Raw genomic sequence first — 15,367 nt, 5'->3', positions numbered from 1 at the left:
ACTTATCAACATATTATCTTTATATTCAAATTTTTAAATCTTCCATTTTCTTTTTGAAAATGTTTCCACTTTCGAGGCTATTTGACTAGCTGTACAAAAAAACTTTCAATTTTTTTCTGCTTTCAAGGCTGTTTGACTAGTTTTGTAAAAGATAAATATGGTATTATTTATCAATATGTTCGAATCAAAATATTTATCAATATGTTATATTTATATTCAAATTATTTAAATCCAGTGGCGGGTTTAGCCCAAGGCCAAAGGGTCTAGGTCCCCAGTTTTTTAATAACAAAAATAATTTTAGCTATTAGATCTATTTATGTATTTTTGAAAGTTTATAATAATCTTATGACATACCTATTATAGTTTGGATTCAGGCTGCTAACCCCTTCCAGTTTTCACCTTTTAGATTCGCCTCTGTTTAAACCCTTCATTTTAAAAATCTTTCTGCTCCCTATATTTTGGTAACTAAGTGACCAAAAGAAATAGTATATTACGAGAAAAAGTTCAGAAGAAAATTGCGAGGAGTGTGTGACGATTTCATTCTTAAACATTCCGGAACATAGTCACTCGGACTACAATTGACTCGACCGTCAGGAGACGGAATGAATCCGAAACCTGGAGGACAACTTCCTCTATCAACAATATACCCATTAACACAAACAATATATTTGCTGCAATCAGCTGGAAAATTTGAATCTCGGAAAGTGCCATCCCTCGAGGGACAAGCTATCTCCTTGTCATTGTCATAGTCTTCATACTCTTTCGATGGGGATGCAGCGTTGCATCTTACAAAATACGAGTTCATGCAACGCCCCACTCCGTCGTTGAAAGCCTCGCCAAAATCACAAACACGAGACACTGGAACAAGTTGGTTCATACGGCTTCCAAAACTCTTACATTCAAAGTACCGTGTGCAGTCTTGTGAAGAAGGATCAATAAAATTTCCCTCATAAGGGCACTGGAATACAGAAGACGTCGGTTGATTCGCTCTGAAGCATTCTGGAGGTGCCAACAAAGGAGACACACACGCTTTAAACGTGTTACTGAACTTTGTATTGCCTCTACAGAATCTTTTCCTAGGTCGAGCACCTGCTCTCAAGCACTCATTGAAGCTGGAGCAGTCTGTGGACTCTGAATTCGAGAAGACTCCTCTTCTTCGACAGCGGAAGGGTGCTAAAGGAAAGACAGGCGCTGCTGGTGGTGGTTGTTGCGGCAGCACTTGAGAAGGCTCTCTTTCTCTTGCACATTGGGGTACTTCAGAGACACACGTGCCTTGAGCTTCGTCACAATAACGTGCTCCTCCGTTCTCCAAGCAATTAAAACTCAAAACCGGACTAGCTGAGCCATCATAGTTTCTATTGCACAACAGTAACGTGCTACATCCTAAGCAGTTAACTCCAGGGTTGCGACATTGCGTGAAGGGAGACAAACGTTCTGGGATTATATAAGGATCATCAACTCCTCCTCTTGAGGTTGTTGCGCATTTGTTATACTGAAATATAAAGAGAAATTATTACATATTATAGTAAAACAGAATCATCTCTACTGTAAAAAAGCCGAAAGTTAAAATTGAAACCTTATTTAATTTTAAAAGTGTACATTCTGAAGCAAAAGTCTTAAGTTATCCCCTATTGAACTCCGGATACAGTTTTCTAAACATTAACAATATATAAAAAAAATCACTCAAGTATCTATATTAACCATCTGTTTTCTTTGAAATACACTGGAACTTTATTGATGAGATTTTATTTATTCATTTTTCAAGTGTGTTTAAATGTCCCTATTTTAAAACATGAATTTGCATTATACCTAGATATGTACCAGTTAAATAAGTGTATTGTCTGCTATGTATATTGTTTTATTGTGAATTTAAATAACTTTGCAGTAGAAATCAGTAACAGGAAACAAAATTTCAGTTTATTTTTTTTTTTAAATAATCATTAAAATAATTCCGCATAAAATTAATTGATTGAAATGCAAAAATGTCTTAAATGTTTAAAATAATTAAATCGATCAACAGGCAGTTTAAAATACTCTTTATTATATTACTTCAAAGACACATTTCAGTTATTCTTGTTAGTATTATTATTTATTTAGCTTTATTTTCAGAGCTAGAAGAGCTCGTGTAAGTGATCAAGCATGCATTTCAAAAGTAATTTCTCCAATACATTTTCTTCATGAGATACTTTTAAATAATAATAATAATAATAATAATAATAATAATAATAATAATAATAATAATAATAATAATAATAATAATAACGCTAAGATCATGGTCTTAATATGAACAAAATTTTCTTCCTTGGACTGGTAACTTATTCCGGAAGTATGAACTAAAGGTATTTAGTCGAAAAATATATCTTTTACTGAAACTAAAATATTACCACATATATATATATATATATATATATATATATATATATATATATATATAGGGCGTCCATCAGAGAGCAAGGTGGGACGCTTGCCCCCCCCCTCTAGTAGAAATTGTACTTCGGAAGATCGAAAACTCAATAATTTTTTTAGAATAGTTACCTCAAAATTTGAGACTACATTTGAAATGTATCTTATACTTGCCCCCCACCCTGGCGACCAAAACATGGGCACCCTTGACAATATAGATAGATAGATAGATAGATAGATAGATAGATAGATAGATAGATAGATAGATAGATAGATAGATAGATAGATAGATAGATAGATAGATAGATAGATAGATAGATATAATATAAAGTCAGATAAAAACTAAGAAGTTCGTGTTTTTCTGCAATATAAGTCTGAATTATAATTCGTTTCTTTCCCTATTTTTATGTTTGTTATCATGAAATTAAACGTGCTTAGAGTTCTTAATATGTTTTCTCAATGTTTCGGTTTACATAAGTCATTTTCGGTGCCAACAAAATATAATAATTTATTTGGAAGAAAGATATATGAGTCAAGGTTGTTATTTCATTGCACATTAGTTAGGCGTGACTTATTTACGCCACGAAGTGGCATCTCTTTCTTCCGTTTGTTAATATTTGTTTTTTCTTTAAAAAATAAAATTGTCGTTTTTATCAAGGAAAGCTTAAATTAGCTTTTAAGCTAATTCTTACTTTTTTCCTCTAATTTTCTTATTCATTTATAAATAGCTCACAAGAGCCGTAGTAGGGTAGCCGGTAAGGCATCTATTGTTATTTAGGCGGCCCGAGTTTGATCTTCTGCTAGGATATGAAATTATTTTCTCGTTCTACTCTCGGGTCAATGTACTCTCAGATTCAACCAACTTCATTAAAATATGCACCTGGTGCAACCTGGAGAAGCAAAGGAGAATTAAGTATGATGCTGCTTGCTTCACTTCCATGAATACCTAAATCATGAAAGTAGTTGAGTCCTTACTGCCACACACATAAACCTTGGTTCTTCATGGCCTCTTCCGAAATGGGGATGACTTTTACTAAATATTTACATATTCATAAATAATGTTGTAAGAGCGAATAATGGTACATACTGGACTTTAAAATGCAACAAAATCTTGTACAGTATTACTAATTTGTATCAGACAATGCCATTAAAATCTCGTCTTAAGACAATTTTATACTTTTTCAACCATTAAATCTTACACACAAAAATAAGTGTTTGTTTGTATGCTTGTCAGGTATACAAATCCACAACGTTGGCTTAGCATATTTCAAAGAAACTGTATCTAACAGACTGAGGTCTGGAAGAGACTGTAGGCTATTCAAGTTGTTTGATGCGTGTTCTAAGGGAGGAGGAGGAGAAGTCAAAGGAAAAGAGGTGGTCTAAATTTTTGTCAAGAATAGAATATCTCACGAGCTTTTTATACGTGTATTAGGAACTTGAAATTTGGTATGTGAAGTTATTTTTAATTGCACATATGACTCACAATCTGGATTTAAGTGTGGGGCTTAGACATCCCTAGCATCCCTAAAAATAATCGAAAATGACCAATTTCAGTATTGAATCCATAGCTTTGAGGTTTGCTGGGCTGAATAGTAAAACCCAATACTACTTAAGTCCAAGTTCAGCCCCTATGGGAATGCGGCTAAGAAGATGTGGAAAATAAAAAAATCGAATAAAGGACTGTCCATAGTTTTCGGTATCTCTAAATTAATGGTGACAGTCTCGATGACCCGAAGTTTAGTTAAAAACGTGCATTCTTCCCGTGCGAAGCTGGCCACTTCTTCTACTAATTAATACTTGTCAACCTTGCCTGAATCACACAAGTCTCGACGTATTTATCTAAACCCTCAAACATACACTTCTTTCTAGTATTGTTACATATCTTTTCGATCTCACAAAATATCCGTCACTTGATCCCTGTCATGCGTTGTCATAAGTTCTTTCTATTAAGCAGTTTCAGGAGAACGCTTCAATGCCACTGAAAATCACCTGCCATATAAATTTAAGAAAACTTAAGGTCAGAATCAAATTAGGTTCTTCGATCAACACCATCAGATCTTGTAAGTTTCATCAGACAGAGAGATATCCAAATCCATGAGAAGAGAAAACAGAACGAAATAATAACAATTGTTTCTCTGAGTTAAGTTCCATCAGACAGAATAATAATGAAATCCACGAGGAGAGAAAACAGGACGAGATAGTAACATGTATTTTTCAGAGTTAAGTTCCAGCAGACGGAAGAATAACCAAATCCACGAGAAGAGAAAACAGAACGAAACAGTCACATATGTTTTTCAGAGTTAAGTTTCATCAAACAGAAGAATAATCAAACCCACGAGAAGAGAAAATAGAACGAAATAACAACAATTGTTTCTCAGAGTTAAGTTCCATCAGACAGAAGAGTAACAAAATCCACGAGAGGAGAAAACAGGAATATATAGTAACACGTGTGCTTCAGAGTTAAGTTTGATCAGACAGAAGAATAATCAAATCCACGAGGAGAGAAAACAAGACAAAAGAGTAACACGCGTTTTTCAGAGTTAAGTTTCATCAGACAGAAGGATAACTAAATTCTTGAGAAGAGAAAACAGTATGAAATAGTAACACATGATTTCTTAAAAGTGTGTTAATTAGTTCAGTCTCTTACAGCACCAGTGACAATGAGCCATTGACATTGACCTCTGCATGTTCAAAAGAATAATAGCTGGAAGTACTATTTTTATGCATAAGTGTTTTATCTTGTTCACTCAGCTGATGGAAGTGATTATACATCATTTGATTTTATGCCTAGAGAAGCTCTCACTTCCTTTTACACAATCACTTTTCTCAATCACATTCATTACAAGTAGTATATTTGCATAACTACTAGGATTACGTTAAGAGTATATGTGTCATTATTAGGGGAAATACCAAAACATACAATCTGCTACGTAATAAACTCTGCTAAAAATTGTAAAGGTTAGAATTAGGAATTAGATTTCTGGGCTTTGGTATCTACGGCCATGTTAGCCCGTCACATATGAGGGATGACGTCCCTCAGTGATCACACTATACGAGAAAAGGGAAGGAAGGAAGCGTCTTAGGGCTTATATGATAGGTATCATCCCGGCATTTGTCTGGTGTGAATGAAGAAAACCCAGGAAAATCTCACTCAGAAAGGCTGGCCTGAAAACGTTTTGCACTTTTTTTGACTGACTGTTCCCACCGAGAATCGAACCCGGGACTGCTCGCACCAAAGACGGGAGCGTTTAGCGGCTACGCTATGCAGAGCCACAAAGATAGTACAGAAGATCAAGCGAAATATACAGGGTGTTTCAAAACAGGGTAATTCCTCACACCAAGATAAGACAAAAAGTATAGATCAACCTGGGTGCACAACTGCTTCCTTTCGGAACTATGGGCTGCCGAAAACATGAAAAAATGAACTTTAAAAGTCCATAGCTTCAAAACTATGGGATTTAGCGTAGTCGGGTCATAATTTCACTAAGGAACTTATATGTGCCCTATCCAAAAGTTCATGTTTCATCATCTTAAGATATTAAAGCAACATTTTTTATAGGAATTTGGCTACTGGCATATAATTTGAAGTATTTACCAACTATCTCTAAGAAAATTGTCGCGGAAGTAGCGCAGGATTCTGAAACATGGATATTTGGATAAAGTACATACTAGTTCCTAAGCAATCTAGATCCGACTACGGTAGATCACATAATTTTTGAGCTAAGGAATTTTTAAAGTTCATTTTTTTTTCATATTTTGGGCAGCCTATAACTCCGAAAGGAAGCAGTTGTGCACCCAGGTTGGTCTATACTTTTTGTCTCATCTTGGTGTGAGGAATCACCTTCCAAAACGTTGTCGGTGTTGTTTTGAAATACCCTGTATTTTAATGAATGATTGGGTCTGTGTTCATAATAAAAATTAAAAATAACTAAATATGTATTTTTACCAGGACATTTATGCGACCTGTAACTCTTTCATGTTTTAAGGACTCCATATTAGCGTTGCACGGAAACGGTATACACTTAGGAATACACCCGATATTCGCAGCCAACATTGAAGTTACCGTTACCCATGACGTTGGTAACGGATTGATTTCAGTAATGAACATGGCCGAGAGAATCGCTTTTAGGCGTTTATCGCAAAAATATAGAACTGAAAAACTGCTTTTGTTCAAGAGTTATCATGAGGACTATCGGATGTACTAACATTTCAATCTTATGAGATACAGCAGCGTGATCCTAGTAAAAAAAAAAGCTGTTCCAGCAGTTTAAAAAATTGAATACTTTGGGGGAAAACAATGATAACCCTCATTTTGAAAAAAACTGAGTTAGTTACAGAAAATCAATGATAATACTCATGTGAGCTGAATTGTCGAAAGAGTTTAAGTTTGAAACAATAGCATATTCAGTGTGCTATTTTTTTTCTATCTTGAATAGTTTCCGCCATTCAGCTCACACATATAAGTGTTATTATTGTTTTTTGAAACCAACTCACGCGGGTTTTAAAATAAGGGTTATGATTGTTTTCCCCTGAACTTTTCAATTATCAAACTATTATAGCCAAGGAATTAGATCGTTTTTAATGCCATAGAAGTTTACTTTTCTCAATGTTCTCATAAACTACACATGAGAATTTACCTTCAAGCATGCAATTTTGTGTCAGCTTGATGTGGTCTATTGATATATAAATGTCTCATCTTCGGCTAATGTTTAAGTTGCGTTAGCCTGGTCAGTTCCCATTCAGTAATAAGGCCTGATTGTTTTTTATTATTATTATTTTTCTTATTAAGTTATTCATTAAAATTTAAAGCAAGTAGTAGTCTTATGTGTAATCCACGTGAAAAGTTTGGCTTGTATGGTATTATATTCTGTAAATATTGAAACCGGAAATGGTAGTATATTTCTACTATTTTCGGTTTAAGTTGAGAAATTAGAGTGGAAATTAAATATATTCTTCGGACGCTTAACTGAATGCAGAAAACAGTTTTTCGCTATCTATTACCGTTTCACTCTCAAACGATCAAATTTTCTGCCACTTCCGGTTTGAATAGAGGTTTAACATAAAGGATGATATCTATTTTTAGGACGCTAAAAATCGATGGCCAAAAACCGCTTCTCGCTATTTCTCATTGTTTGTGCTCAATATAGATCAGGATTGAAATCAGAAGTTGTAGTGGACTTCTATCACTTCCGTTCTTAGTAAAGAGTTAAGGATAGAGAGGAAATGTATTCTTTGAACACATAATCGATTACAGGGAATCGATTCTCGCTATCTATTACCGCGTTTGCTCTATACTGATCAACGTTGAAATCAGGAATAGGGATGCGCACGAGACGAGTCGAGACAGGATTTTCCTGATAAATAGTGAAATATATAGCTCTTCCAATAGTGAAATATACATTTTTCGAGTCTAGACATCACTTTTGCATCACATTTTCGAGACGAGACAGCCACAAATCTTGTCTCGTGCGCATCCCTAATCGGAAAGGGTTGATTTCTGCTATTTTGATTTGAACGTCACTTCCATCATCGAGATTCATTCCTATCTTTTAAGCCTCTATATCCTGGTCAAAATTTATGGTGATCCATTAAAGTAGTTTTTGAGATTTTCAATCTCCAAGGTGGACACATACACCGGATAGACAGGGTAAATATGTAAAAAAAAAAAAAAAAAAAAAAAAAAAAATCGTAAACGAAACTCCTTTAAAAAGTTGACTTGACTTAGGCAAAATCCTTTCAATCTATTACATGTAGAAAGAAGTATTCAATCTGTGTGAATGATAAACGATAATCTCTATACCACAATACTAGTTGAATAAGTGTGTTGCTTATATTAATATATTATTGTGGCAAGAGTCCAATTATAAGAGCTGCTGTACAAACCAAATCAATTCTCTACGGATACTAATTACACTATATCAACTCAATCAACACACTAATTCATCTTGTCAAACACGTTAACAACATATACATGGTACATAATAATAAGTGTTCTACGGATATTACCTCTTAAGCAATTTAAATTTCTTTCCTCTTTGGTACTAAATCTATATCTAGAGATATTCAATGTTTATATCAATGCAAATTTTCTCTTAATTACAACTTTTAATGCCCTCTATGAACATTTAGTCAAGCTAAAACTCCATGACAAACTGTAAATATTTCACCAAATATTTTCATTATCTTTAATACACACTTCCAATACACAAAACTTTGCACATACTCATTTTTAAAACGAAAAAACTACTTCATTTACACCCATTTCTTATACATTGCTGGTTACTGAAAATACAAAACCAAGAAGGGTGCAACGAACTGAATCAAAATCTGTAGAATGTGTTCAAAACGGATGGCCAGTAATAAAGTAATTACCAGTGCAACCTCGCAACAGGAACGGGAACCGAAAGCATACAAGACAGCCACAGATTAATACTGACTGAGTGGTAAAGTGACTCGAGTGTACCTGGATACTTGAACAATATCGTGTCTTCGAACGAACCAACCAGCAATATCGCAGAAGCATTGTGGGATATCGCGACCGCATGTGACACAGAATTTCCTACATTTACTGATTGGACACGACGATTCATTGCTTCCTTGACCCTCAAATGTATCTGGATGCTTGAACAATGTCACATCGTTCAACGAACAAACCAGCAATATCTCAGAAGAATTGTGGGATATCACGACTGCATTTGACACATAATTCCCTACATTTAATGATTGGACACGACGTTCCATTGCTTCCTTGACCCTCGAATGTATCTGATGCTTGAACAATGTCATATCGTTGAACGAACCAACCTGCAGTGTCGCAGAAGCATTGTGGGATATCGCGACCGCATGTGACACAGAATTCTCTATAGTTACTGAATGGACACGAGACGTTTCATTGCTTTCTTGATCGTCGCTTTCACCTGATTTTACGTTATCCGATAACCTGTAAGTGTTGCCTTTATAAAACACATTTTATTTCCAGCATGAATACTTCAGGAATATAAAATAAATTTGGACACAGACTAAGAGTCAATTGCATCATCAATACCCAGTTCCGCTTGCTTATACTTAGATAATGCTATATAGAAAATTTTATTTTACTAGTACTCTTATTCGATTATAGAATTATCTTATCATTTATATTATAATAAAAGATTTAATAAGCGTGTTGGGATGTCCATAAAAAGTATCATCAGTTAAAAAAAAAAAATTGGGAAGCTCTGCTTTATTTGTCTGCCACTTTTAGGATTATTATCTCTTCTTCTTAATGTAGTATTTTTAAAGTTCTCTAGATTGTAAGAAAAAGTACTAAGTGAATTTGATCATCTTATATCGAAATACTCGAATATAATCGAAGTTTAACGTTTCCCTACATTACTGACGCTATGTTATTGATTAACCTTTATAACATTAATGCAATAAGTTAATGTTGTCAATATACTTAATTTCAAGCCATGAAGTTAAATACAAATACAAAATGGCAACAACGATAGCAATTACAAAATATGATAAATAATCACTCACTTCTTATCAATCTACAGTATGCTGTGGAACAGGACTCTGAACGACCTTATTGTTACTTCGGAAGTAGTTCTAATATTGACTTCTAGATAGCGGGAATGTGCTCTCACTTGCGGCTTCCTTACGGAAGATGAGATCTACGCGTGTAGTTGACGTTAACATGTGGAGTGTTTATTCAATTCTGTAGTACATGAAGAATTTATTTCTGCTTCGATAAACAATCGTGATCATTAAGGCACAGAATTATTACTTGCCATGTAAGGTACGTCAGTCAGTATATTTGCTTCTTATTGCTTTAGCATTCTTTCCACCGATATGAGTTTAATTGAGGAATATTACACAATATATATATATATATATAACCACCAGTCTGAATAAAGAATATTATTTAAAAAACATACGTGTCGCTCATATGGATAATAATTACCTTCGTTTCTGGAACGCATGTTCTGGCACTTGCTGAGAACACAGTACTTGGACTGCAAGACCACACACCAGCTAGAGCGATGGAGGATCCATTTTTAACACAAATACGGAACGTTCTACAATCTGCAGGATGGGGTAATATTCCTGCTGCTTCACACTTACGGTCATCGCTATAAAAACAGCAAAAAAACATACATATTTTCAAATTCATTACAGAGAAATGTCTCCCTACACTTCAGTAGAGGGCTATGGTGAATATCGGTGGTGTATTTAGAGAAGGTTTCACTGACATTAAAGTAAATTATATCGTATTGTAATATATTTAGGTGAAAGGAACTAAAGGAGTCCAATCCAATGCAATTGACATTAGATTATTTATTTCCTCCTGAGACCAATTTCAATTAAATTGTGCTTAGTGTTCTTGACTTTTCACTGTAAAATCTGTATATACAGGGCTTGAAAAATTTTGCTTGCAAGTACTTGCCAGCCAAAATATCTACTAGCCAAATGGAATAAAACATGTCTTTGATTGATCGGACTTTACTCGCCAAATGTAAAAAAAAAAAAAAAAAAAAAAAAAAAAAAAAAAAAAATACTCGCAACTGGCGAGCAGGAGAGTGGATTTTTCAAGCCCTGCGCATTTATTTCTAAACAAATACACTACACAACATATCGATACATGATTTCGGCGTAATAAACAAACCAAATTAAATGTCTTCATGCCATGGTATCCTTTCTCAAAATATATATCCTCCCAAATTGATTGCATTTTGGATATACAATAATTTTAATTCTATTTCTCAACAATAATTAAATATTTGGAAAATAAATAAATATATTTATTACTAGCTAAAATGCCAGTTCTTCGTATGGGAAGAATAGGTTTAATAGGTCAAGTACAGCGTGAGACCAACTGGTCTCACATAAAATATTTCTTTACGGCCACGTGGTGGCAAGTTGGTCTCACACAACCTCTTGTTAGCTTATGGCCTGTGGTGACTCACTGATCTCACGTTTTACATTAAAATCTATTACAGAGTATAATAGTCGATCTGGTAGTACGAAAAAAAAGCTTTGGCCTGTGGAATTGTGAGTGCAACGTGGTCTGACAAGGTTCTAGCCAAAGTGGCTAAAATAGATCGTGCTTTGCACATTACCCAAATGTCTAATGTACTTTACATTCAAGTCACTCAAAACTGAGACAAGGCAATAATCACGTGGAGTAAAAATATAAGAAAGCGTGCAGAAATTGCAATTATATCAAACTTGTTACTAACTTACTGCGTTCGCATTTTCCCGCGAAAATTTGACACAATCGGTTAAAATTTTCGTGATGACATGTTGGTCTCACGCAGCTACTAAGCCTATTCCCAACGTCCGTCTACATGGATCACGTAAAACTAACGTATCACCTGCGACGATGCGCTAGATTTATAATAAAACACGCCGAAGGTGCCGGGTCAAAAACCCACATAAAATAATTTAAAAGTTTTATACTTAGGAGTGTTGTACACTAAAGAGACGAGCAAATACGATAATCGTAGAATTCTACCAATCATATAATATAAAATTCCATTTTTATTAATTAAGATATAGTATTTTAATGATCACTTTAGTTCAGAAAGTTCAAACATTACACAGTCTTTCACAATAGCACTGAAAGTAAAACAAGTTCTCGAAATGTTCTATTCATTTAAGACCTATTAGACTACATTCGCATTCTACCATTCCCAATTTAACTTCTGAATGTTCATTTTCTTTTTCCAGAATTAAATTGAACAAAATATAATGAATATGTACACCTTACCAGAAGTTCATATTAGCATACCATAACTGGAACACAAAATATAGATTAGCAGGCACCACATGCGACTTTGAAATCTTCCAGAAAGTAGGATACAGTCGTGTTAAATAGACAAATCCACACTTAACTTCTTAGATTGCTATAAACTTTTTCAATATAATTCAACACTATATAATGTATAGCTTGCCAACCATTTTAAACACGTAGAAAATTCTTTATAACATCCAGAAAGTATCACTAAAAATTATAACTTTCTTATCGGAGGCCACTTAAACAAGTAGTATTATTAATGCACCTATTTTGACTTCTATTCAGGTATATGTTACCTGAGTCTCCTTCAGAATACTAATGGCTTCCCAGCCACCTCCACGAAGCGTTCATAGTTATCTAAGTCTTCGCTTAACTTTCGGGGCGCTAGTAGTAACTTACTTTTTTTTTCTAAGGTAATATGATTTTCCTCACAACATATTACACACCTGAAGAAAGTGTGCATAATACCGATAGTACAGAATTACCTAAAATGAGTAAATTACTACTTAGGACACACAGAAACCAGAAATGAAGAAAATGCATTTTGGCCATATTGGATGTTCTTGTTGTAATATGTCTGGCACAGGAAAATATTTCAACGGTATATTAGGACACCTTCCTCCTCTCTTATAATATGTATTTCAACCAAAATCAAATAAAAAGAGCTGAGTTCGACCTAAGTGCTCACGATATTTAAAACAGCATTTTACACGACGCAGTCATTATTCTAATTGCAATTTAAACGCCATTCCTACTTAAGGTACGCATTTCAATCAAAGTGAATAGATAAAATTCCAGATCTATCCAACTGCGAATTATTTTTAAAAATCGTTCTAAATGGTTAAGAGCTTTCCTCACTCCGGTCATTTTGTAAGTACAAGTGTGAAATTAGATAAATTATTTTATAAATTATATCCTAATCCATTTTAGAATCGGATTCTTCGAAAACGCTGGACCACTTATTCCTAATAAGTTTATATAACGACTTTCATCTCCCTGAGAGACCTGCAAGACACTCAATTTTTGGTGAACATGTTAAACTCTCTCCACATTTGGATACGCATTCTAAAGTAAATCACATGATAAAATCACAGTTCAAGGCAAGTGGTCCAGCCTTCAGTAGTTCATTCCAAACAATTTAGAGTTTCCTGTAATGAAGAGACACACAACGTTGTCATTTTAATATATTGAGAAAAAATAATGGAAATTGTCCCCTTGTCCCTTTAGTGGCATTTCCGAGAACGATTTCTGCGTTTGTTCACTTGCTTTTAATAACGATTTTTTACTATATCAAGACGGTGAGGAATAACAAGTATTAATGAATAAAATGGATATGATAGACTATATAACACAAGGCAAAAGAAGATAAGGAATAAGAAGACTATATTTAATCTACAAAAGGACTTGATAGAATGTATGGTACAAGGCAATAGAGAATAATGAATAGGAAGGATAAATTTAATGGACAAATTGATATGATAGAATGCTTGGTAGAAGGTAATAGAGGGTGAGGAATAAGAATACTATATTTAATGTACATAGGGAGGTGATAAAATGTATGGCATAACGCAATACATAGTGAGGAATAAGAAGGCTTAATTTAATTAATACAGAGATATGATAGAATGTATGGTAGAAAACAAAAAGGTGGAAGAATAAGAAGACAATATTTAATGTACAAAAGCAGATGATAGAATTGTGTTATAACGTAGTGCAGAATGAGGAATAAGAAATCTAAATTTAATGAACGAGGAGACATGATATAATGTTTAGTTTAAACAATAGAGGGTGAGAAACAAGATATTATATTTATAATGTCGAAAAAAATACTATGGAGGTAAGATATCTCTAGGGTCGGAGAAGAAGTGGAGTACTAAATATAAATAATCAAAAACGACAAATTCTAGTGTCCAATCCATAGTTTTCGGGATCGTTGACATGAATAGTAACACTTCCGATGCCTTTAACCCCAAGTTCATCCTTCACTGGCATGGAGTGAGAAGAGGTGATAAATAAATTGACAAAAAATCCCAAAATTGATGTTGAATTCGTAGTTTTCGGGGTCGTTAAGTTGATTGTTAAAAGTTACGTTATCTGTTATTTATGATTGAATTATATGAAAACGGTACATTTGTTGGAAATTAATTTTGGAACATAGTTAGTACCTAACTTGAGCTAGATTTTTATCATGTCACTTCCATTAAAGAGTGTATCCTATTGCAGTAAGAAGATTAAAAATTTAGCACTTATGGAAAATAAAGTGCTTATGGAAATTTATTATTACAGTTTCATTGAAATGTGTATCCTCAGTGGCGGAAAAGGGTTCGAATATTAATCATAAACATTCTCCCATGCCAAACCTTTAACCCCAAGTTCATCCTTCACTGGCATGGAGTGAGAAGAGGTGATAAATAAAATGACAAAAATTCCCAAAATTTGTGTTGAATTCGTAGTTTTAGGGGCTGTTAAGTTAATTGTTGAAAGTTACGTTATCTGTTATTTATGATTGAATTATATGAAAACGGTACATTTGTTGGAAATTAATTTTGAAACATAGTTAGTACCTAACTTGAGCTAGCTTTTCATCATGTCACTTCCATCAAAGAGTGTATTATATTGCGGTAAGATGATTAAAAATTTAGTACTTATGGAAAATAAAGTGCTTATGGAAACTTATTACTACAGTTTCATTGAAATGTGTATCCTCAGTAGCGGAAAAGGGTTCGAATATTAACCATAAACATATTTTCCCGTTCCAAGAACGGACATTTCATTTAGTACAAATAATAGGAGAAGCTGACAGAAGAGAGAAAAAGGTGTGAATTAGTTCTGCTCACCAAACTATTTGGTTGTTCAGACAAGAAGAAATTGAAGTATTACATTCAACCTCACGTTTTTAATATATAAATCCAGTCTACTCCTAAATTAAGATAACTGTACCGACAAACTGTAAAAGGTGATTTCTCATATCAAAATAAGAAAGAAAAAAAAAAACAGTTCATGTGGGCATGTGGCGAAAAGTGAACAATTTTGGAGCTGGGACCGTCCAAAGTGTGGGCAAATACATCGCAGCACGCGTTCTTCCGAACGCAAGCTGGCGGTTCCTCTAACATCTGTTTTCCCGCCGGTGCATTCTTTGTTTACTGCTGTCAAGGCTTACATTTTTTTTATCTACTTTGCACCCAC

At 34.2% G+C, this 15,367-nt stretch overlaps 1 protein-coding gene across 1 annotated transcript in view; it reads right to left on the bottom strand.

Annotated features, from left to right (window-relative positions):
- Positions 1–447: 447 nt before the first annotated feature.
- LOC145689226 (uncharacterized) overlaps positions 448–15,367 on the bottom strand; it is a 28,074-nt gene continuing 13,154 nt past the window's right edge. The window contains exons 3-4 of the mRNA XM_081763364.1: positions 10,349–10,517; positions 448–1,492 (exon numbers count right to left, since the gene is read on the bottom strand). Coding sequence (XP_081619490.1) covers positions 491–1,492; positions 10,349–10,517 — 1,171 coding nt within the window. The 3' untranslated portion in view covers positions 448–490. The remainder of the gene's footprint in view (positions 1,493–10,348; positions 10,518–15,367) is intronic.

This window comes from Thermobia domestica, chromosome 7 (genome assembly GCF_964235325.1).
Source record: "Thermobia domestica chromosome 7, izTheDome1.hap1.1, whole genome shotgun sequence".
NCBI lineage: Eukaryota > Metazoa > Arthropoda > Insecta > Zygentoma > Lepismatidae > Thermobia > Thermobia domestica.
This window is presented reverse-complemented; position numbering and strand designations above follow the sequence as displayed.